At 45.3% G+C, this 25,680-nt stretch overlaps 1 protein-coding gene across 5 annotated transcripts in view; it reads right to left on the bottom strand.

Annotated features, from left to right (window-relative positions):
* LOC137438373 (fibronectin type III domain-containing protein 3B) overlaps window positions 1–25,680 on the bottom strand; it is a 320,604-nt gene that overhangs the window by 3,348 nt on the left and 291,576 nt on the right. For all 5 annotated transcript variants that reach the window (XM_078767595.1, XM_078767592.1, XM_078767593.1 and 2 more), the window contains 2 exons: window positions 8,481–8,647; window positions 783–910 (listed from right to left, as the gene is read on the bottom strand). In XM_078767595.1, coding sequence (XP_078623721.1) covers window positions 783–910; window positions 8,481–8,647 — 295 coding nt within the window. The remainder of the gene's footprint in view (window positions 1–782; window positions 911–8,480; window positions 8,648–25,680) is intronic.

The raw sequence follows: 25,680 nt of genomic DNA, 5'->3' as shown, positions 1-25,680 counted from the left end.
AAAAAGACGTCATGCGGAGCATGATACTTGCAAAATCCGCCCCCCCCCCCCCTTTCCCCAAGAAAAAAAAATTCCATTGATACAGCCAATTGTCCATTTCATCAAGATTAAAATTGACAATCTTGATCAAAGCTTGGGTGAATAGGAAGAAAAGTGACGATTTTTCAGATGAAAAATGATGATTTTGGAAGGTTGACCTTGAGTTGACCTTTGACCTCAAAAATTGTTGGTTTCCCTATTTAGTGACTGAATGTGCAAATGCTGTTCAATTTTCAAGTCAATTGGTTGAGAATTGACAGTTTTTTAGATGAAAATTGACGATTTAAAAAATGTGACCTTGAGTTGACCTTTGACCTTTTGACCTCAAAAATAGTTCATTTCCCAATTTAGTGACTCAATATACAAATGCTATTCAATTTTCAAGTCAATCGGATTTAAAATGGTGATGTTAGAAATTTGACCTCCAGATGACCTTTGACCTTTGACATCAGAATCAATAGGCTTCTCAATTGGGACGATCTATACAACCTGGTAAAGTTTTGTGACGATCGGTTTAGAATTGTGACCTGTAGGCTGGTGACAAACAAACAGACAAACAGACGGAACCACAAACGCAACCGACCAATATACTTGAAAAATCTTCAGTTTTGCAAGTAATAATACAAGCAAATAAATAATTATTACAAATAATAAACAAAATAGGACAGAATATAAGGGTGGAAGGAAGCAAAGACAATAAGTGAAACTCGGATATCCTTCCTTCACGCTAGCTGTGTCCATACCTGTCTGAAATCCAAGTCTCGAGAGCTGCAGACCTGCAAGCAGTAGATTACAGGTTCCCCTACCACTCCTGACACCGGGTCCCAGTGGATCTGGCATCTGTTTCCTTCAAGTTGAGCGACGCGGGGTGCTGGAATAGGGAAGGGGGCAATTGCAGGAAATAAGGATTAAGAAATGAAGTTTCCCTTCAAGTGGAATTTCCAACAGGGCAGCCATTTCTGATGATCGCTCCATTTCATTCAGACACCCAGGTAAAAGTTCACTGTCCTAATGTTACTAAAGCAGTCGGTGCCCACCTTTATGATTGAGCCTTTTTATTTTCATTGCAATATTTAATTTGCTAACACCATGAACCCTAGTGTTGGGCTAGCGGCTAGGGTGCCGGCTTAGGATCCCAGGATCCTGGGTTCGAATCCCGGTCGATCGCTGAATTAACACCAGGGGGGTTGACTCAGCCTGTCATCCTTCCGGGGTCGGCTAATTGAGTACCAGTTCACTGGTAATTCCCTGTTTGTCGTTAAAGGCGGCAAAAAGGGTTGGCGTCAGGAAGGGCATCCGGCCGTAAAACATTGCTTCAAAAAGGGGAGAAAAAAAAACAACAACAACCACGGTTCCCGAAAAAGGCCAACCCCCGCTTTGCGGGGAAAAATGGCCTCTAAAGGTGGTTATATATAACACCACTGTGTCAAACATGGGAGGATAACATGTACATGCATTCACCAACCTGGATGTACCAATCATGTACCAAGCTAGTTGCACCAACCATGTACCATCCTGCATGCATCAACATCAATGTACCAATGTGGAAGCACCAGCGTGAATGCACCAACCTGCATGCATCAACATGGATGAACCACCCATGTACATGCACCAACTAGGATGCACCAATTATGTACCATCCTGCATGCATCAACATCAATGTACCAATGTGGAAGCACCAGCGTGGATGTAACAACCTGCATGCACCAACATGGATGCACCAACGTGGATACACAAACCTGCATGCACCAGCCTACATGCACCAACCTGCATGCACCAACCTGGATGTACCACCTATGTACCAACCATGTACCAACCTCCATGCACCAACTAGGATGCACCAATCATTTACCAACCTGCATGCACCAACCTAGATGTACCAATCATGTACCACCCTGCATGCATCAACATTGATGTACCAATGTGGAAGCACCAGCGTGGATGCACCAACCTGCATACACCAACATGGAAGCACCAATGTGGATGCACAAACCTGCATGCACCAACCTATATGCACAAACCTGCCTACACCAACGTGGATGCACAAACATGCATGCACCAACCTACATGCACCAACGTGGATGCACAAACTACATGCACAAAGCTGTATGCACCAACCTGGATGAACTAACCATGTACCATTGTACCAACCTATATGCACCAACCATGTACAAACCTGAATGAATCAACCTCAATGTACCAATATGAAAGCACCAGCGTGGATGCACCAACATGCAAGCACCAAGGTGGATGCACAAATTTGCATGCACCAACGTGAATGCACTAACCTGCATGTGCAAATGTGAATGCACGAACCTGCATGTGCAAACGTGGATGCACCAACCTGCATGTACCAACGTGGATGCACAAACCTGCATGTGCCAACCTGCATGCATCAGGCTTGATGTACCAATGTGGAAGCACCAGTTTGGATGCAGCAACCTGCATGCACCAACCTACATGCACCAACATCAATGCACCAATGTGGATGCACAAACCTGAATGCACCAATGTGGATGCACAAACCTGCATGAAGCATGGATGCACCAGTACCTGCATCCACCAACCTAGATGCACCAACCTGCAAGCACCCACCTGTTTGCACCAACCCGGATGCACCAACTTAGATTTTATTTTTGTTTATTTAGTAAAGTGGAAACCAGCAATTAAATGTTACAAGTAGACCACCTTCTTAATATCCTGGATGTTTTTATAAATATCCTTGAAAGACAGCACAGAAATAAAAATTTCCTCCAGCAGTGGTTTGTTCAGCAGTTTTTTTTCAGCACCATTTATTGCTTTAAATAAGATGGACAAAATTAAATTAAAAATGATTTTGAGGATCTTCATGTGAAAAAAGTTAACCATTTGGATTAGAAAACAAATGATAAGCAACGTGGAGTGCTGGAATGGGGCTGGGGGAAATATAGGCAATAATGATGAGGAAATGAGGTTTCCCTTCAATTGGCATTTCCAACAGAGCGATGGTGAGACAGAAAGAGAGACAATGAGACAGAAATAGACAGAAAGAGAGACAATGAGACAGAAAGAGAGACAATGAGAGAGAAAGAGCGTAAGAGAGAAAGAGAGTAAGAGAGAAAAGAGAGAAAGCGAGAAGGAGTGCAAGAGAGAAAGAGAGAAAGAGAGAAAGAGAGAGAATGAAGGTGAGACAAAGACAGAATGAAAATGAGACAGAGACAGAATGAAAATGAGACAGAGAGAGAATGAGAATGAGACAGAGAGAGATAATGAGATTGAGACAAAGAGAGAATGAAAGTGAGACAGAGAGAGAATGAAAGTGAGACAGAGAGAGAATGAAAGTGAGACAGAGAGAGAATGAAAGTGAGACAGAGAGAGAATGAAAGTGAGACAGAGAGAGAATGAAAGTGAGACAGAGAGAGAATGAAAGTGAGACAGAGAGAGAATGAAAATGAGACAGAGAGAGAATGAGAATGAGACAGAGAGAGATAATGAGATTGAGACAAAGAGAGAATGAAAGTGAGACAGAGAGAGAATGAAAGTGAGACAGAGAGAATGAAAGTGAGACAGAGAGAGAATGAAAGTGAGACAGAGAGAGAATGAAAGTGAGACAGAGAGAGATAATGAAAGTGAGACAGAGAGAGATAATGAGAATGAGACAGAGAGAGATAATGAGATTGAGACAGAGAGAGATAATGAGATTGAGACAGAGAGAGATAATGCTATTTAGACAAAGACAGATAATGAGATTTCGACAGAGAGACAGAGAGACAGAGAGACAGAGAGAATGAGAGAGAGAGAGAGAATGAGAGAGAGAATGAGAGAGAGAATGAGGGTGAGACAGAAAAGGAGAATGAGGGTGAGACAGAAAAGGAGAATGAGGGTGAGACAGAAAAGGAGAATGAGCGTGAGACAGAAAAGGAGAATGAGGGCGAGAGAGAGCGAGAGAGAGAGCGAGAGAGAGAGCGAGAGAGAGAGCGAGAGAGAGAGCGAGAGAGAGAGCGAGAGAGCAAGAGAGAGAGCGAGAGACTGAGACTGAGACTGAGACTGAGACTGAGAGAGAGAGAGAGAGAGATATAGATCACAAGTGTTCAGAGGCCTTGAAAACAGCTGCTGAAGATATAATCAGTTAAGTTCCAGCGCACACTGAAAAAAACAGCATCATAAAGAATTTTCATCGCTAGAGATTGCAACCAGACCATAAGGGCTTGCTTGCTTTTGAATGTCATGTGGCTGAAAGTTGAAAAACCTGTTCACCACTCTGGCAAGTGGAACCCAATTTCATAATCCAGTTTTAACTGGGTGTGTGTTAACAAATATTACTATAAAGTATTGAAAATCCAACAATTAGAGAAAGACTAACTGTAAACAATGGTTTGGCGTGTCATACATTAAATCAGTTAACCTACAATGGATTCCAATCAGCAAACTACACATATACATCTTACAAATCGCTATGTTCGGTTCTACAAAACTTCAAGACATGCCATACAAATAAAAACAAGAGTGATAGTCTAACAACAGCGTAGCCAGAGAAATTTCATATTGACCTGAGCAAGCGTTCTACTTGTCGATTTATGATGTCATAATGAAGGCACTTGTGACATCATCGTTAACATATTGTTGCGGTTTTGAGTTTGTACAATAAAGGTTAAATTTCCCCCTCATAGTTTAGTCACACTACAACATGTAGCCTCGTGATAGTGCAGTTATTTCTTAGTATGTGTGAGCATAGTCCTTTTCCTGTGTTAGTTTTGCGTTGAGTAGAATAATGAGAGTAGGTCCTTCTTTGCCTTATGCCGCCTCCATTGCCTTATGCCGCATTACGCCTCCTTATGCTGCCTTTGGCTTTATGGTGCGAATTAACACGAGGCAGGCCTGGCAAATCGAGGCAGGACCGAATGAGGGTGGCGGAGAAGCTGTCGGTAAGCGCGAGCCGCCAATCAGGGCTCAAAGGGAGTGGCTGCGGCACTGCGTCACAGGGTGTGGGTGGAACATTCGAGAGGGCTCAGGGCGTGGCAATAAAATCCGTTGCGCGAAGCCCCCACCAGCAGTTCAGGGAGAGGTGAGCTTGTGCATTGAGTTATTGGAGAGGCACTTGTGAGAGAGTTACGAGTTCTGAGAGGAGACGCGCATGAACCAGCTATAAGCGCTCTTACCAAATTGGACGCTCGGTTGAGCTTGAGGCCGAGCCTCTATTGGGTTACGTGAGTGACAGCGCGCTGGTAACTAAACGCGCTGTGGAAAACCGCCAAGCCGCTGAGAGACGCATACATTTCCCTCCTGCCTGCTGTGCCCTTTGTTCGAGAGACGCGCTACAAGGGTCCCTTCCACCGCCTGCTTGCCTTCATCAACGGACGTGCTGTGACCGGGAAAAGCCACGCCAGGCGGGGCCATTCCTGGACGACCAAGGCAGCGCGTGAACACCATTCTACCTGCATTTCCCCTTTGTGAGTGTGATCGGGCCCATGTCTGGGGTTAATATAAGACTGCTGAAGGCTGCTCTGTGTCTCTCTGCCTTCTACCGATCATTGTACATACTTGTGTAAATAATAATAAAATCGTGTTCTTCCTTTATTCAACCGTCCCGTGTTTTCCATCATTGACTAAGCGTGGTACGAATAAAACCGCTCTAATCGGGTTCCAATACTAACGGTAACTGCACAGACCACGTGGTATGCAATCCGCTCGGTGTACCCAAATTACACGTGGCTCGTGCGAGGCTTGATTCCCCGCTTCCGCGGCGGCGCAGGTATTTAGGTACGTGCGAGACTTGTCCCGAAACCCTACCTTGCGTTTGCCCGGGAGGGGCGTTTCAAGTCTCGGTTGCGCCGACCCAGAAAGAACAAGGGGCTTAATCTCCCCTTGGTAAGGGTAGGAAGGGCGGCGGAAAACCGTAACAATATGTTATTCCCCATGGGGAGTACTTTAGAATGAGCCACCTTTCAATTTTTTCCATGGAGTGGTTTCGGAGATATAGAGGTACAACGATTTTCGGTTTTTCCAAAATGGCGCCGTACCACGTGACCGATGACGTCATAATTATCATTAAAATTATATAGGGGGTGGCGCTCCTAAGGTGAAAATTTAATGTAAATTGGACCAACGGTTGCAGAGAAAGCAAATTTTAAAGTAAATAAACTCCCAAAATGCTAGCGGAAGAGACATACATATGTACGTAAGTATGGAGCTGAAGTACAGATTGGTACAGATTCCTCCCAAGGCTCAAATACGTACGTATATACATACATACATACATACATACATACATACATACATACATACATACATACGTATCCTCGTATGTATGTATGTATGTAAAATACATACATAAATCAGATACATACATACATAATACATACATTCGTCCAAACAAACACTGTTCTCGACGGCATTGCATCTAATTTAACAGTTTAAATTTTGTATCCCACTGATAGGCCGGATCTGGATTTGGACCTGAACCAAAATCTAATCGCCTTGTTCTTCTCACCTAACAAACTCATCCACCAAGTTTTGTCATGAGTCATCTAAAAGTTTTTGAAATATCATGCTATATATCGTTTTTGGCCTTATCACTCAATGGTGGAGAACCACTTTAAATAATTAAATAATTCTCGAATCCAGATCTTTACGAAAATCGAATCAATGCTTCCTTGTCACACACACACACAACATGTCCACAACGTTTCATCTGAATTCGTCTACAACCTTTTGAGATATCGTGCTATATCGTTTTTTGCCGTATCTCTCAGTGGTGAAGAAACACGTAAAACATTCTCAGATCCAGATCCGGATCCGGATCCGGATCTTCACCAAAATCGAATTATTTCGTCCTTGTCACATACCCAACCTCTCAACCAAATTTCGGCTGAATCCTTCCACAACCTTTTGAGATACTCTCTTCACAGACAAATAGACAAACAAACAAACAAGAAAGACTTTGTGTAGAGCATGATACTTGCAAAATCCACTCTCCGCCCAGAAAAAGGTGTCATGAATACATCAAATTGTCCATTTCATTAAGATTAAAATTGACAATCTTAATCGAAGTACAGGTCAATCAGATGAAAATTGAGGATTTTAGAAGTTTGACCTTGAGTTGACCTTTGACCTTTTGACCTAAGAAATAGTAGGTTTCCCAATTCAATGATGCACTAAGCAATTGCTCTTTTTTTTCAGATTAATTGGATGCAAATTGCTGATTTTTCAAATGAAAATGGATGATTTTAGAAGTTTGACCATGAGTTGACAATAATGTTGGCAAAATGCATCCGCAAAAAAGAAAAGGTTCCAAGTTGTACTGAAAGGACACCGCAACAGAGCCCAGCTAACTTAGACTTGGAAAACATTTCCTCCTCCCCCCTCGTCATTGCAAACATAACGCTGATAGCCAAGTTAAACGAACAAGTCATAATGGTGTTACGGATTCGTCACTTCCGTCGTTGTGGTTTTCATCCACTGTAAGCGTTTTTGGTTCCATGTACTATTATTGTTATCGTTTAAGTGAAATGGAGATAACTGTTTTCAAAAGGTAAAAAATTAGTGTGTTAAAAGAAACCGGAAACTGGATCGGGAGAAACCGGAAGAAGAGGGGAAGAAAAAAAAGGCGGAGCAAGTGAGGTCGGGAAGAAAAGCCGAGCTGCTTTGAGGTCTCAAGGAGACGCTGGCGAACGGGGGTCACGAGCGAACTTTGGGTTTCCTGGGAAAGGGATTCCTGTGACAGAGTGGTTATCGCTGTGACAGATAAACCCGCATGTCGGGTTTTGCGGTTGATTCCGAAGAGAATCGTTGGAGAGCAGGTACGCCTCCAGTACGGGCCCGCCTGCCATTTCGCCTCGCTCCCGCCATTTCGCATCGCTCCAGCCTTTTCACCTCACTCCAGCCATTTCACCGCACCCAGCCGTTAGCCTGGTTTGTGAGTGTAATGTGGATTTCAATTGGGAATTTGTGGTTCTCCGTTTGGGAGCTGCTGAACGTTCATACCCGAAGGTGTGATTTCCCAGTTGCCTTTTGGGTGCACCTTTGCGCCTCTTTGGCAGCGTTGACTGTCAGCCGACTTGGATTCTGGTCTCGATTCGACATTTTTCTTGCGATCACCGGAGCGTGGATCGACTTTGGCTTGGTGCCGGGACAGTGACTTTAGGAATGTTCTTTTCGCTCACTTGGAGCACAGTGAGTTATTGAATAAGAAACTGATGGTACCATCATAGGAATTATATGGTATTTTTGTGGTGCAATTGAAACATATTGTACTTGTGCTGTGAAACTTGTGTGACCTTAATGCTTAATACAATACTTGTTTTTGGTAACAATTGGTTGGTGTGGTTTCACCATTGGTCATTGACACACATTATAACACATCTTTCTGCCGTGACTCCTTTCGGGGCTCGGAGGTACACAGTGACCGGGGTTTGGGGAGGAGCACGTAACAATGGTAACACAAATGAGCATTTGAGTCTTACATCGAGGAGCGGGTGGAGGGGAGCGCGTCGTGCAGTACGTGTATGGAGCAGAGAAAGGTCCTCTTCCCGCTGTGCTGCACGCCTGGATGACAAAACTGTAGCTCGTGTTTTCCTGAAGACGCTGCACCTTGTATGTGTGGCTTGGTCCAGAGTAAAGCACCGAATGCCTGCACACAAAACATAAAAATACTAAGGAATACCTCGGCTGTCCTGAAAATCCAAGAACCAAATTAGTCTAACATCCTCAGTATTCCCACCTGAGCACTACGCTCAAGATTCTGTGACTGTAGGTTCAAAGCTCGTATATTATATTGGTTCATCTGTAATCTCCTGATGTCCTTTATCATTCCTTTTTTAAAAAAACTCGTAAGCCAGAGAGACATTCCGTTCAGATAAAAACAATGGATTCAAAACAGACTCAAAGCTAAACAATTCCCTTTTCTCCACAATCTGCGAAATGTAGTTCTCAATCTATATAAATAAAGGGACGGTGCCTGTCCCATTGTCTGTCTCAAGTTCCCCATCTCCAGTCTCACCGCTTCGTGCATAGTCACCAAACTTTGTCATCATAATTAAAAATTCCTTACGATTCAGCTTATGGCATCTACATGTACTTTATACATTTGCGATACACAGTGAATTACCAGTACTTTATTTGTACTTTATATTCCCCTTTTATTCCGTTTGGTCCAATCGAAAACAAATTACTCTCAAAGCGTTCGCTATGCTGGGTGATGTCACGGCATTCCGGTGGGTGGTGCTACAATCCCAAACATTACGGAGTGTTGTTGTTTTGTGGCCGTCCCATCCTATAACTTCCCATACCATCCCATCATATGTCCTTGATGGGTATGGGTACAGAACCACCTTTAGAGGCCATTTTTCCCCGCAGAGCAGGGGTTGGCCTTTTTCGGGCACCGTGGTCCCCTTTTTGAAGCAATGTTTTATGGCCGGATGCCCTTCCTGCCGCCAACCCTGTTAGCCGCCTCTTGCGACACACAGTGAATTACCAGTGAACTGGTACTCAATTTGCCGACCACCGAAGGATGACAGGCTGAGTCAACCCCCCTGGTGCTAATTCAGCGATCGACCGGGATTCAAGCCCAGGATCCTAGGATCCCAAGCTGCACCCGAACCGCTAAGCTAACACCAGGCTATGATGGGTATGGGTATATCCACTAGTGTAAAATATTTTTGTAATTTTTCATTTTTTGGCATTTACTGGATGTGGACGGTATTGATACTTCACAGGGCAATTTTGGTGAACATTCCAGATTGCTCTGAGACTGGTGCTACCTAGAGGTCAAAGCAGGAAGGACTGGCAAATCATTTCACCATTCCCCTGTAACGTGCTCAGTTTCCAGAGGTTTAGGTGGCATTGTGGTTCAGTATATCAAATTATGCAAATGTTCATTGTTATTGTTGGTGGTTGTTGTGAACCCAAATGAGAATCAAGGTATATGAACCCATCTCCATTAGCTCGGTTCTCTATAAGCCCAGGGTTTTGCAATCACTTCTGCATCGTTTGTTATTTTGGCCATATTTGGGTTTTAGAAGGTGGTACATATTCGTCTCACCCGGTGTGTACCCCGGTTTAGAATAGGTACACCGTATCCCTGAGTGTCGCAAGAGGCGACTAAAAAGGTTGGCGTCAGGAAGGGCATCCAGCCATAAAAACATTGCTTCAAAAAGAGAACCATGACAATTACAACTACATATGGGCAGGGTACAGCCCGAAGTACCCCGTGGGGGACCCCACTCCCTCTCGTCAAAACTCAAGGTGGGGAACCCGATCGAAGCAAGGGCGGAAATCACTCCATTTATGACGACGAAACGTCTGATGCCCGACGTGGAGATCGGTTTCTGAGGTTTGGGACATGGAATGTAGGGACAATGACAGGGAGATCAGGAGAAGTGGTGGAAGTATTGGTCAGAAGAAGAGTGGACATATGTTGTGTGCAGGAGATGAGATGGAAGGGAAGTGCTAAATGCGCATGCGCAAGATTGGAGGTCACGTCTTTTCGAAGCTGTCCATGCGCTCACGCTTTCGAAGTTAAGTAATTTTTCACAATTGTGTTTTTGTCGAAACTGTGTCTATCATTCGGTGTGTGTACCTATAGTGTGTCTTTAGTAAGATTCTCGGTGTTAATTTTTCATACCTGTATACAAAATCGTCGGTTAATTCGTGTCGCGTATTTTGAGGCCTAGTAGGCTACCGTTGGCCGACCTTGAGGCTTTGTTTTTCTCTCAGCGGTCCGTCGATTGCGCTGCCATTACTTTCGTTCTCTGTTTTTGTCCCAGTCTTTCACCCCATACTTCCTTGTTTAAAATCTCAACTAAAAAAAAAACAACCAAAAAAAACATTTCCTTCTCTGTTCTTATTCGTTTATTCGTTGTTCTTATTTGTTCGTTCATTCTTCGATCATGTGTTTCACCCCCATTTCCATTTTCCATTTCCCCCAGATAGTTTTCACTGCTCAATTTAAAAATGTTTGAACTTTCCCCTGAAGAACTGTAGTCTGTCGTATATGATAACGCCTTTTTCTTCTTCTTCTATAAAAGGATGCTTTCGACTTGCTCACCAAATCTATTCATTCCAAAAAATAATTTCCATCTCTTGCAGTTCCTCTTTTCTACATTCCCGAAACTCTCCTGCACTCCACCCCTCCTTCAGCGTCCTCAAACGTATTTTTGACTCGAAGGTCACAAGAAACTCATTTTGCAATAAATGTTCGTTTCCCATTAATCATACACTTTCTAAAATCCAATCTCACCCCTCCCCTCCAAATCTTCCCCATCACCCCTCCCCTCCAAAACTTCCCCATCACCCCTCCCCTCCAAAACTTCCCCATCACCCCTCCCCCTCCAAAACTTCCCCATCACCCCTCCCCTCCAAATCTACCCCCTAGCCCCTCCCCTCCAATTCCTCCCCATCACCCATCTCGTTCAAATATTCCCCCTTGCCCCTCCCCTCCAAATCTTCCCCATCACCCATCCTATTTTTAAAATCTTCGCCCTTGCCCCTCCCCTCCAAATCTTCCCCATCACCCCTTCCCTCCAAATCTACCCCCTTGCCCCTTCCCTCCTAAACTCCCCCCACACCCCTCCCCTCCGAGACTCTCCATCGCTCCTCCCCTCCTAGACTCCCCTCTCACCCCTCCTCCTCAAAGCGTCCTCCCCGCTTCTTCCCCCTTCCAACTTTCACCTTCATCTCCCCCAACCTTCTGCCTCGCTCTTCCCCCTCCTCAAATAACACCTCACTGTGCCTCACCCAATCACCATCAAATCTTTTGTCCGCCCCATCCTTCCCTTTCTCCAAACTATTCTGAAATCTCTGACACACCTTCAACAGCTCTCCCTACCACTTCCTCCTCTTCCACATCTTACCCTACCCCTCCCCTCCCCACCCCCCCCGTTCTGTATCCAATGGTCTCCCTTCCTCTTCATTAACGGTATGGAGCTCAAACATCCGGGGCCTTCGCTCAAACTTGACTGATCTCTCCATACAGGTTGCTTCTGACAAACCAGACGTCATCTGCTCAACAGAAACTTTCCTCCTTCATGATGTCTCTGATTCCTTGGTATCTCTCCCAGGTTACTCCCTCCTCCGGTATGATAGACCTGAGCCTCGTCCTGGAGGTGGGGTTGCTATCTTTATAAAAAAAACTCTCTTCCTCACTCGCCCTGCACTGCCCTCTCTCCACCTCACCCCCAGGAATACCTTTGGCTACGGCTTCCCTTTCGCTCCCACCTTTTGTTCATATGTGTGTTGTACCGTCCACCAAACAGTGATGACTCCATCTACATCTCGCTGTCTGATAATATGGACCAACTTCTATCTACCCATCCCAACTCTCTCTTCCTCATATGTGGTGATTTCAATTGTCACCATGCCAGTTGGCTGGGTGTGGGTACCTCTCTCACCAGCCATGGCTCTTCAGCAAAGGACTTCTGCGACTCACTGGGACTGACACAATCTGGCAATTTCCCGACCCGGATCTCAGTCAACGGAGCATCTTCTCTTCTGGACTTGGTTATGACTAACTTCCCTGAAAATGTCTGCTGCTCTTCTTCTGCTCCAATCGGCTCATCTGATCATGTGCTTGTTAAAGTGGACATCTCTCTGACCATTCTCAGAGAGCCTCCTCAGCGTCGACGAGTCTGGCATTTCACTCAGGCGAACTGGCACGGTCTTCAAGGAGCCATCAATCATCTGGACTGGTCTCCCATCTCTACCGCCTCTGACATCAACTCATCCTGGGAATTCTTCCAAAGTAAATTGCTCTCTCTCATGCACAGACTTATCCCATCTCGTCTTCAGTTGTCATATCCTTCCTCCCGTCCATGGTAGACGGAATCTTGTGGCGAGGCTGTTGCCCAGAAACAACTTGCTTTCGTCTCCTGGAAAGCAAATCCAACGGAAGGAAATCTCATTTCCTTTCACAAAGCCTGAAACAAGTGTGTCCCCACCCTCAGGAGAGCCAGGAAACAATATCTCTCCGTTCTCAAGACCGAACTCTCTTATCTGTCTCCCTCTTCCAAATCCTGGTGGCGTCCGGTCAAATCTGTTTCTGGTGTTTGTTCCCCCTCCATCCCCTCCCTCACCTCAAACGGCTACACAGCTGACTCTGCACATGAAAAAGCTGAAGGCCTCAACTCTGTGTTTGCCTCTAAATCTTGTGTCCCAAACACATTCCTTCTCTGTACCCACCATACCCAGTCGTACCCAACTGCTCCTGGACTCTATGTCCTTTCCTCCTGACAAGGTGGAAAAGTTTCTGTCAACCCTCGACTCTGATTCTGCAACTGGACCTGACGGCATCAGCCCACGGGTCCTAAAATCCTGTTCTTCCACTCTTTCACTCCCTCTCTCTGTTCTCTTCACCCTCTCTTTTGCTCAAGGTCAACTGCCATCTGCTTGGAAATCAGCCAACATCACCGCTTTGCACAAAAAAGGTGCAAAAACAGATCGTAGCAACTACAGACCAATCAGCCTTCTCCCAATTATCAGCAAAGTCATGGAATCCATCATTGCTTCGGATATGAAATCTTTCCTCTTCTCCAATGGCTTGATCTCTGATCATTAATTTGGTTTCAGACCTGGTCACTCTACTCTGGACATGCTGCTTCTGCTTTCCCAACAATGGATGGAGGTCCTCAATGCCAAACAGGAAATTAGAGCTGTCTCCCTTGACATATCACGTGCCTTCGATACGGTCTGGCACCCCGCTCTGCTCACCAAACTTTCCTCCTTTGGTATCCATGGAAATCTCCACGCATGGCTGGCGGACTTCCTCTCTAGTCGTAGTCAACGTGTGGCCCTGAATGGGTTTCTCTCATCTACTCTTCCTGTTCAGGCTGGAGTTCCCCAAGGCAGTGTTCTGGGCCTTGTGCTTTTTCTGGTCTTCATCAATGATCTCTCTGACTCTCTTGAAAATCCTCTCTATCTCTTTGCTGAGACTCTACTCTCTGTCGCTCCATTCCTCATCCCTCAGATCAGCAGTCTGCAGCCTCCTCACTCTCTGCAGACCTGGACAAAATCACAGACTGGGCAAACAAGTGGAACATGTCTTTCAATCCTGACAAATCTCACACTCTTACGATGTCTCTCCGAAAAGACCGACTGCACAACCCTCCCATCCACTTTCTGAATAATCCTCTCCAAGAAGTTCTGTCACTCAAGCTTTTGGGTCTCACTATCTGCCATGATCTTTCCTGGGGAAACCACATTTCAAATCTGGCCTGCAAAGCCAGTCGCCAACTGGGCATCCTCCGTCATGCGAAGTCCTTCCTTGGCACACCTGAGCTCCTCACCACATACAAGGCTTTCATCCGCAGCTCAATGGAATATTGCTCTCCCCTCTGGGCTGGTGCTCCTGCCTCACACCTAGCTCGTCTTCACGCTGTTGAAACCAAAGCGTTAAGAATCATTGGAATCTCCCGCGATGAAGCTAACTCTGAGGGCCTTTCACTCACTCACCGCAGGCAGGTTTGGTGGTCTTTCCATCTTCTACGGACTCCTCTCTGGCCTTGCCCCCCCAGTTCTCTCTGGGCTCTGTCCCCCAAATATTCCTACAGGTCGCACAAGATCTGCCTGCAACCCTCTTATGGTTAAACTGCCAAAATCAAGACTCTCTGCTCACCTTCACTCCTTCATTCCTCTTTTCTCCCGCCTCTGGAACAAACTCCCTCGCTCTCTTCAATCCCACTCCACCCTCCAGGTCTTTAAAACAGCTGTTCACCACCATCTCTTATCTTCCCCCATCCAAAACCTTGATCTTTTCTACCCCCGCTAATTTCACCCCAAATCCACTTTTTTGAAATACCAACTTCTGTCCTGGAAGTCCTTGGTGTCTTTGTGTTTTATACTTCTCCCACCCCCCACCCCCCTTCCCACGCCTCCTCCCCCCAAGCCCTCTCCCTCCCACACATCTCCCTGCTCTCAAATGTTGTGTTTGTGTGCTTCCCCTTCTCTCCCCATCTTGTCTTCCGCTCCCTCTTTTTATATATTTTGTTTGTCTGTTTGATTTGTTTGTGAAATAAATGTTAGCACTTTCACGAGCCTCGATTCTGGATACAAAAAAAAGAAGAAAAAAAAAGTGGTGTGAGAATGGTGAAGGGTAGGCAGGGACAGAAATACAAGTTTGTGTGGCAAGGGTGCCCAGAAGGCGTGAATGGTGTTGGTGTCCTGTTTTCTGAGGAGTTTGTAGACAGTGTGGTGAGTGTGACTCGAGTGAGTGAAAGGTTGATGATGGTGAAAATGATGATTGGAAAGCTCTTGGTGAACGTCATCTCGGGATTTGCTCCGCAGGTTGGTCGGAGCGATGAAGAGAAGGACAAGATCTAGTGTGCAATAGAGAAGCTGATGGAAAACGTGAAAGATGAGGAAGTTGTTGTGGTCGGAGGAGACCTAAATGGACATGTGGGAAGGAGTATGGACGGTTTTGAGGGAGTTCATGGGGGTTACAGATATGGTGTGAGAAATGGAGAAGGTGAAAGGATTTTGGAGTTTGCTGATTGAGCTGATTTGTAATACTCAGTTCCAGAAAGAGCTTTTTAAGCATAAGCTTTTTACATGCACGTCAGGTGGGTCGACGACAACCCTTGACTACCTGCTGGTGCGTAGGTGAGATAGGGGGCACCTCCGGGACACAAAGGTGATCCCGGGAGAGGAGGCTGTTTCACAGCACCACTTAGTTATCTGCGACATAAGGGTGAAAGGTGCGAGCAGAGCTTGGCGGGTGAAGTACCAACCGATAATGAAAGTGTGGAGGTTGAAATAGGTGACAGTGAGGGAGGCATTAAAAGAGAGGCTGAGTATGGTAGAGGATGATGTGGTTGAGCTTGAAAGTGGTTGGATGTCAATGAAAAATAGTCTGTTGGGAGCCGTTGGTGAGGTATGTGGATGGACAAAAGGACCACCGAGGCACTCGGAAACATGGTGGTGGGATGACGAAGTTGGAAAGAAGATTGACGAGAAGAGGAAGAAGTTCAAGGAGTGGCAGAAGGCAAAGGGTAAGGGGGCAGAAAAGGCAGAGCATGAAAGTTATAAGGCAGCCAAGAAGGCTGCAAAGAAAGAGGTCGCAAAGGCGCAGGTGGCATGTACGAAAATGTTCGGAGAACGCTTGGATTTGGAAGAGGGTCAGAGAGCGGTATTCAGGATTGCAAAGCAGATAGCGAAAGAGAGGTCTGATGTGATGGGGGTGAGTTGCTTGAAGGATGAAGTGGGACAAATCGTTGTAGACCCAGATGGAATTAAAGGAAGATGGAAGAGATATATGGAAATACTGTTGAATGCAGAGAATGAATGGGATGGCAACATAGAGAGTAACCCAGTTTTAGGACCGGCAGAGAAGATAACCGAGAAGGAAGTTGAGGAAGCGATAAAAGCAATGAAGGGTAGAAAAGCGGGAGGGCCGACGGGAGTTGTGGGAGATATGTTGAAGGCAGCGGAAAATTGGGGTGTGAAGAGAATAACAGAGATCTGTAATCTGGTGGTGAAAGAAGGCCGCATTCCAGTGGTTTTGGAACTGAGTACCCTCGTTCGTCTATACAAGGGGAAAGGTGACCCTCTGGACTGTGGCTCGTATCGAGCGATAAAGTTATTGGAGCACGGAATGAAGGTATTGGTAAAGGTGTTGGAGAGGAGGATGAGGAAGAAAGTGAAGATTGATGAAATGCAGTTTGGATTTATGCCAGGAAGAGGAACGACAGACACGCTTTTTATTGTGAGGCAGTTGCAGGAGAAGTACATGGAGAAGAGGAAGAGGTTGTTTCTTGGGTTTGTTGATCTGGAGAAAGCATTTGATAGGGTTCCACGTGAAGTAGTGACATGGGCATTCAGGAAGTTAGGAGTGGAGGAATGGTTGATCAGAGTCGTGATGGCAATGTACAAAAGTGTGCGCACAGCTGTAAGGACGAAGGACGGGAACAGTGGTGAGTTTGAGGTGGAAGTGGGAGTGCATCAGGGGTCGGTACTAAGTCCACTACTATTTGTAGCTGTGATGGAGGTGCTGGCTCGGAACGTAAAGGAGGGTTTACCGTGGGAGTTGTATGCAGATGATCTGGTGTTGATTGCAGAAAGTATGGTTGGACTGAAGGAGAAGATGAACAAGTGGAAGGAATGTATGGAGACAAAAGGTCTGAAGGTGAATATCGGAAAAACGAAGGTGATGGCAAGTGGTAAAGCATGTGGTGAGGTGGAAAGAACTGGGAAGTGGCTGTGTGCTGTGTGCAGGAAGGGTGTCGGAGCGAATTCCATTCAATGTACAATGTGCGCTGAGTGGGTTCATCAAAAATGTCGTGGTTTGAGAGGGTCATTAACCAGTGTGGCAGCTACATTCAAGTGTAAGGTGTGCAGAGAGGGAGCTGCAGATGGAGGAAATGTTGAGTTGGATCTTGGAGACGACGTGAAGCTGGAAGGTGTGAAAACATTTTGTTACCTCGGAGACATGCTGAATGGAGAAGGTGGATCAGACTTAGCAACGGTTGCTCGAGTGAGATGTGCATGGAAGACGTTTCAGGAACTGAGTGGCGTGCTGATGAGGAGGGGAGTGTCATTGAAGCTGAAGGGAAAGGTGTATGCTGCATGTGTGAGAAGTGTCATGATTTATGGGAGCGAGACATGGGCGATGAACGTAGAGCAGCAACGAAGGCTGGAAAGGGTGGAAATGCGAATGGTTCGGTGGATGTGTGGAGTGTCGTTGAGAGAGAGGAAGACAAATGATGATTTGCGAAAGACGATGGGAATAGAGCCTGTGATTGATGCTGAGAAGAGGAACAGGTTGAGATGGTTTGGTCATGTGTTGAGGAAGGATGAAAGTGACTAGTTGAGAAGAGTGATGGAAATGAATGTAGAAGGAAGTAGAGGACGGGGAAGACCGAGAAAGACTTGGCTAAAGATGGTCGAAGAAGAAATGTGGGCAAGGGGGTTAACAAGGGGAGATGCAGAAAATAGGGCAAAATGGAGAAGATTGTCATGGGGACCGCAAGGCTAACCCCTGCTCTTGCAGGGAAAATGGCCTTAAAATGCCTGTTGTTGTGTTGTTGTTGTACATATTCGTCCCAGGGCTAAAATTCTCTACGTCCATTTCGGTGAAGAATCACAATCCATGGACTACGCTGTGAAGTTTTCTTGTCTCAAAGTTTTTTTTTCCGAAGGGCTCTTTTCAGGATCATCACTGAGCCCTGGACATCCGCCAACTGCAATTGATTTGGAGTAATATTCCGAGGAATATTTTTTAAAGATCTCCTTGAGGCTCTTCCTCATCATTCCTGTTGCTCCAATCATCACTGGTGCAATTTCAGTGCTCTTCAGCTTCCAGGATATTTTCACTTCATTTTTGAGGTCTTGGTATTTGATCATTTTCTTGATTTCTGTGTGGTTTGGGCCAAAAAAAAAATTGCTGGGGAGTGACACCTCAATTAGCAATGTCTTCTTTTCTTTTTTTATACTTTAGTATGTACTATATTCGGTCGCAATGCTTTATTTTCTATATTCACACTCAGTGGGATCATCAGGGTGTGCGTGAGCATGACTTCATGGTTTTCAGTGATTGCTTTTGGTTCATGTTTCTATGAGTTTTCTGAAAGGGAATTATTGAAGTTTTTTGCAGTTGGGCCAATGGATTACTCTACATTGGTGTGTGTTTGTGTACAGAGCTATTCTGGCATGAGTTTTTTACATCCTCAAAGGAAGTGGCTCTTGATTTCTGTTTCTACCTTGTCGAATCTAAACCCCTCTGATCGACTCAGACCCACCATCTTTTTAAAGCCATTCATGTAGCGTCCTTGGTCTTGGGCATTTACGATGATTCATTCTCCATCCCAGTTGAGCTGACCTCTTCTTAGCCAATCTTTCAGCTTCTGTGTCTCTGTCCAATATGTCCAACTCTTTTCTTGTATCTCCCTGCTCTTTTATTGTTCCCCCAGTTGTGGGTGAATTGGTGTTAATATTTAGCCCATCCCTGTGCTTCTGTGTGTCCAGTGGTGCAAAGGGTAGACACAGCCATCAAATATTGATGTCACAAAACATATTTCAGTGCGAGGTCAATCCTGTCTGTCTGTGTGAATGGGTCAATCCTTGTGAACAAGCTCTGCCTGCAACCCTCTTATGGTTAAACTGCCAAAATCAAGACTCTCTGCTCACCTTCACTCCTTCATTCCTCTTTTCTCCCGCCTCTGGAACAAACTCCCACACTCTCTTCAACCCCACTCCTCCCTCCAGGTCTTTGAAACAGCCGTTCACCACCACCTCTCATCTCCCCCCACCCAAAACCTTGATCTTTTCTACGCCCATTAATACACCCCAAATCCACCTCTTTCAATCTCCGACTTCATTCCTGAAATTCCTAGTAGTGTCAATTTGTTTTATACCGTGTACCCCTTCCCTACCCCCTCTGACCCCTCCCCTACCCCCCCCCCCCCCCTCAGCCCTCTCCCTTCCACAGATCTCCCGATGTCCCTATTCTCTACTGTTGTGCGTATGAGCTTCCCTCTCTCTCCCCATCTTGTCTTCCCCTCCCTTTATTGTTTTATGTGTCCGTTTGTTTTTTGCGTGTTTATGTGATAATGTGTGTTTAATGTGCTAGCTCTTACACGAGCCTCGATCGTGTATACAAAAAAAAATTCCATGTGAATGTTGGAGTACTGTTTCACTAATTTAAGTTTTTCTGCCAGTTTTTCATCGTTCGGTGCAAAGAGTTTATCCATGTACAATGTACATTGTACATATATGTGTCACCTTTCTTGTCTCTTTGGATGTTCTCTTATTGTTAGGGTGTATCCATGTCCTTGCTCATTAATGAGGTTGCTCAGTGGATCCAGAGCCAGGGGGAGGCTATCTCCTTGGAAGATCCCACATTGTGTCTTCACTCCTGGTGTTTTGATCTTTCCTTCTGAATGCTGCAGTATTAGTGTCGTATTCCAGAGCTCCATTGCTTTCTCAATCAGTTTGATTATTTGGGGATTTATCTTATGCATTCACATGCATTTTATCATCTATGAATGTGGGACGCTGTCAAAAGCTTTTTTTATAGTTTATCCAAGTTATGGACTGTTTGGTCCTTCTCGTTTTAAAGTTTTTGAGTATGGCCTTGTTTAGTGGTAGATGGTCTCTTTTTCTGGAGCATCCACATTTACAACCCTTCTGTTTCTAGGCCTCCTTGTTGTTAGGTGGTGGTACATAGTGTTTCTGTGATGATCCTGTTAAAAGTTTATATGTTGTCGGCTGACAGGTTATTGGACAATATTTGTGAGGTAGTTGGGTTTCTTCAGATTTCGGGATGAAGAAGGTGTTACCTTCTGTGAGCCATTCATTAATTTCCTGTTCCCCTTGGATAGGTTCCTTGAATGCTCGAGTGTAGTGAATGTGGAGAGCATCCAATTGCTTTTTCCATAAGTTTGGAATCCCATCTGGGCCAGGGCTTTTGAAGTTTGGTATTTTTGTGAGTTATATAATTTTTTTCTTCATCAAATATCGTTGGGGGCATTTCCTAGAGATCTTGCTTCTTCTCTTCCAGGTTTTGGATCAATTCCACCTCCTTGTGTTCTTTTTAATCGTCATAAATTCCTCCAGAATTGTTCCAGTGCATCTTTTTCAGGAAAGGATGACACATTCTGCTTCCGTTTCCCTCATTCTCAGTAGAATATTTTGGGTTGTTTTCAAACATCTGGCTTTGTTTTCTCATGCTATTTGGTTCGTCATAGTTTTTTTCATTCTCCTTGCTATATAATCTATATTTTGAGTTTGTTTTCAGCACCCATTAACTTGAGTCTTTATCTTCAATTTTTTATTTGTTTTCAAGGTCATTGCCCCCACGAAGAGGGAGACATGGTTTTGCAATCTCTTCTGTGTGTGTACATGTGTCTGTATGTCTGTCAGTCTGTCCAGGCCACAACATTTTTACCAATTGAGCTTTTGTCATCAGATCTTCAGCAAACCTTTATAATGAGAACGAGTGTGGATCGGTACGCTTAGCGCACCTCACCACACATCGCTACAGAGCCATAGGCATCCTTGACCATGCCTGCTTTCTCCGGGAGCAAGGGAAGGGGAGAATGGTGGGTGTGGGTTAGTGGTGGTGATGGTGGATGGGGTGGATGGTGATGGGGGGGGGGGGGGGGGGGGTCAGCCAAATATATTTTGTGCTCTGACTGAACATATAATGTAAATCAGAAGTCAGAACCCAACATGTATGAACAAAAAGGAACCGAGCACAAATGTATCTTTATTTTAAATTATCAGTTAGAGCTGGTAGGGAAGGTCAACACAAATTTATCAAAAACTGGAATGAAATTCGAACTGTGAGCCTAATAGAGCAGACGTGCCCCAATACACTGCTTCCCTTAGACTTCTGGCCAAGTCTTTCAGTCATATATTTTCTTTTTCCCATATCTCAATCTCGATCTCAATTAATCAAGTCAAAGTAACAAAAAATCTGCACCCATCCAGTCTGCGCCCCATTGCCCCTCGCATTAGGATGCTCAAACCAGCCCAAATGCCACGAGGTAAGGCCTGGAAAATGGGCGGAGCGCGAGGTCGGGGGGTGTGGCCACGTCAAGCAGACGTCAAGGGCGGAGCCGGTAAGACCCCAACAACCAACCAGGGCTCCGTGGGCATGGCCTAAGGGGCGTGGTGAGAACGTGGCTGGGACATTCGAGAGGGTTCGCTGGGCGGCGCTATATAACCGCGCACGCAAAGCCCTTCCAGAGGACTGATGAGCGAGGGGCTTTGTGAAAGGACTGTGCGGAAAGGACTGAGCGAGTTCGCATGAACAGGACTGACGCAACTGCAATCATTGTAAGAGGACTGTCCAGGACTTGAGAGTATTTGCGCTTTGCATGAGGATTGTCACGTTTGGCATTGGTGGAAGGACTCGCTGGGGGAACTTTGATTGCAAGAACTCGTGGAGGATTTGGCTTTTGGCTTGCTGGAAGCGCATATAAAGCGCTGGTATTTCTATTACGTACGTGGCCGTGAGCCGCACAGTAACCGCCAGCCCAACTTACCGATCCCCCCCATATAATTGTCCGATCCACGGCAACGACACGCGGAGAGCTTGCCTGCCGTCTACCATCTTCTTCGTGGTACGAGTCGGGGACCGGAGCGAGCTGTGGACGCCATCTTTGGACCCAAGACGCGACCATCGACAACCCCCGTGTGAGTTTGAGTCTGAGTGCGAACGGGCCCATGTCCAGGGATAAGTTAAGACTGTATAAGGTTGCCCGGTGTATCTGCTTCTTCTTCTTCATTGTACATAGTGTTAATAAACCCATCTGTTCTTCCTTTCTTCTGAATCCGACCGTTTTAGTGATTTCTTCCATTGGGTAAACGTGGAACGATTACAACCGCTCAGATCGGGTTTAGTACCTGTCAACGGCCCGAATCATGGCTGGCTATCGCTCGGCGTTTCCACTAAAACCGTGGTTCGTGTGGGGTTATTTCCTTGCTTCCCGGGAGGCGCTGGTAATTAGGTAATAGGAATAATTGTCCCACCACCCTATTCAGCGCTGACCGGAAGGAACGTCATAGCCCCGGATCGCGTTGGCTAGATAAAAGACAAGGGGCTTAATCCCCCCTTGGTAAGGGGAAGGCCGACGTTTGAGATCCGCAACAATATATATTCTGTTTTGTCAAGTCTCGCTCTGTGAGAGCTGTTCTCATTCTCTTTTGTCAAGCCTGGTGTTGGCTTAAACATTTACAAATATCATGAAACATTTACATTTTGTAGTCCATTGAATAATTTAAATAAACATAAATGCAAATTTCGCATGTGGAAAAAGTAAGTACACCCTTGGCTCTAATAGGTGGTATTGCCCCCTTTGGCAGAAACAACCTCAAGTAGGCGTTTCTTATAACTGTCTACCAGTCTCTGACATCGACTGGGAGAAATTTTTGCCCACTCCTCCATGCAGAATTCTTTCAGCTGTGCGATGTTTGAGGGGTTTCTTGCATGCATAGCTCGTTTCAAATCCCCCCACAACATCTCGATGGGATTTAGATCCGGGCTTTGACTTGGCCATTCCAGAACCCTCCATTTCTTTATTTTCAGCCATTCCTTCGTGGATTTACTGGTATGTTTAGGGTCATTGTCATGTTGCAAGGACCACCTTCGGTTGAACCTCAACTTTCCGACAGATGGCCTCACATTATCCTCAAGCACCCTCTGGTACAATGAAGAATTCATCGTGGATTCTATGATGGTGAGCTTCCCAGGCCCTGATGCAGCAAAGCTGCCCCAAACCATAATATTTCCACCACCATGCTTTACAGTTGGTATCAGGTTCTTGTGGTCAAATGCTGTCTTTGGTTTTTGCCAAACATGTCTTCTGGTACTGTGGCCAAATAGCTCTACCTTTGACTCATCTGTCCAGAGCACATTGTTCCAGAAGTGCTGGTCTTTGCCTAGGTGTTCATTGGCAAACTTTAGTCTTGCCCTGATGTTCTTTCTGGACAGCAAAGGTTTCCTCCTGGCACACCTCCCATGTAGATCAAATTTGTGCAGCCTCTTTCTAATGGTAGACTCGTGCACTTTGACATCAACTTCCACGAATCAACAACTTTGTTAGCTCTTTCACGAGCCTCGATTCAGTATACAAAAACAAACAAACAAAAAAAAACACTGGCAAGAGCTACCTGTAGGTCCCGTGATGACATTCTGGGGTTCTTAGAGACTTCTTTCAACATCTTGCGGTCTGCTCTCTGGCTGAACTTGCTGGGGCGGCCTGGCCTGAACAAGTTGGCAGTTGTCTGGAATCTTCTCCACTTGTAGATGATCTTCCGGACAGTCGAATGATTGATTTCAAATTGTCTGGAGATCTTTTTAAATCCCTTCCCAGACTCGTTGGCATCTATAACCTTCTTTCTGAAGGCCTCAGATAGCTCTTTTGATCTAGGCATGGTGACGCCGCACACTTCAACAACAAAGAGCAAACCAAACTAAATATCTGAGGTTTAAATAAGACAGGTTCCTCCAAGATCCTCTCCAACGATGTTCTAATCATTTGCACCTGAGCTGATGCACCTGATTCTAATTTTAGGTATTTGAAGTAGTGATAAATGTAGGGGTGTACTTACTTTTTCTACATGCGAAATTTGCATTCATGTTTATTTAAATTATACAATGGACTACAAAATGTAAATGTTTCATGATATTTGTTATAGTGGGGCGGCTTAGCCCAAATATTCAAAAGAATTGTGCATTTTGTGATACAAGCACCAAATTTGGCACACTAGTAGACTATCATATTATGAAAAGATCTGGATATTGGGCCATCTCAGATTCAGAGATTTGATTTTTGCAAGATTTGCAGATTTTGCAAGCTGAGATTGCAACGCCAGGGACGGCCGACTCCTTCCTACGAGCTGCCCACGTCACCCGCACAAGAAGAGCTCATCAAATCACTGCAGCGGCACTGCACATCCTGCAACACCGTGCGTATGAACGCCACTGTATGACATATGCTGATGATGCAGAAGACCTGCCTGAGTTCGAAGACTGGTGTCACCAGAGAGGAGAAGACATTCCCAACTTTCAGTACTGGGCAACTGTGCTGGAACTAGAGATGTTGGTACTGGTCTACGTGCGTTCTCTGCGGCAGGCTTCATTCACGACGTACCTTGATGCCCTGACGGAACTGGTCCCATGGTTCCATGCCTTAGACCACACACACTATGCCAGGTGGGTCCCTGTTCACCTGAGGGACACGGTTGCACTCCCAATGAAGCACCCAGATGTAGCCAGATAATTCAGGGCTGGCAACTTCACTGTACAGAAGACGAAGAAGGTGTTCTCTTCGATCCCAATCGAATCGAAATCTTGCAAAAATCTAATCTCTGAATCTGAGATGGCCCAATATCCAGATCTTTTCATAATATGATAGTCTACTAGTGTACCAAATTTGGTGCTTGTATCACAAAATGCACAACAGGTTTGCTATGCTGCTACACTATTATATTATATCATCTTTATCAATCAATATTGTTGAAATGAAGATCAAATAGCTGTATGTGGAAATAAATATATAATAACCACCTTTAGAGGCCATTTTTCCCCGCAAGCGGGGGTTGGCCTTTTTCGGGAACCGTGGTTGTTGTTGTTTTTTTGGTCCCCTTTTTGAAGCAATGTTTTACGGCCGGATGCCCTTCCTGACGCCAACCCTTTTTGCCGCCTTTAACAACAAACAGGGAATTACCAGTGAACTGGTACTCAATTAGCCGACCTCGGAAGGATGACAGGCTGAGTCAACCCCCCTGGCGTTAATTCAGCGATCGACCGGGATTCGAACCCAGGATCCTAGGATCCTAAGCCGGCACCCTAGCCGCTAGGCCAACACCAGGGAAATATGTTGAAAAAATCAAAACTTTACATGGGGTGTACTTACTTTTTCATGTGACTGTATATGTGTGTGTGTGTGTGTGTGTATACACACACACACACACACACACACACACACACACACACACACACACACACACACACACACACACACACACACACACACACACACACACACACACACACGATGGTATTTGTTAAAGACAATTTGAAGAAGAAAAAGACATTTTGGTCACAAATATACATACATATTACATAACCATGTACGTTTGCTCCATTATAATAAAAAAAGATACAATTGAAACCTGAATAAGTATATCAATTACATCGTATTGAAAAATGAGAACGTCTATTCATTACAT

The sequence above is a fragment of the Myxine glutinosa genome, chromosome 13 (genome assembly GCF_964187855.1).
Source record: "Myxine glutinosa chromosome 13, kmMyxGlut1.1, whole genome shotgun sequence".
Taxonomy (NCBI): domain Eukaryota; kingdom Metazoa; phylum Chordata; class Myxini; order Myxiniformes; family Myxinidae; genus Myxine; species Myxine glutinosa.
This window is presented reverse-complemented; position numbering and strand designations above follow the sequence as displayed.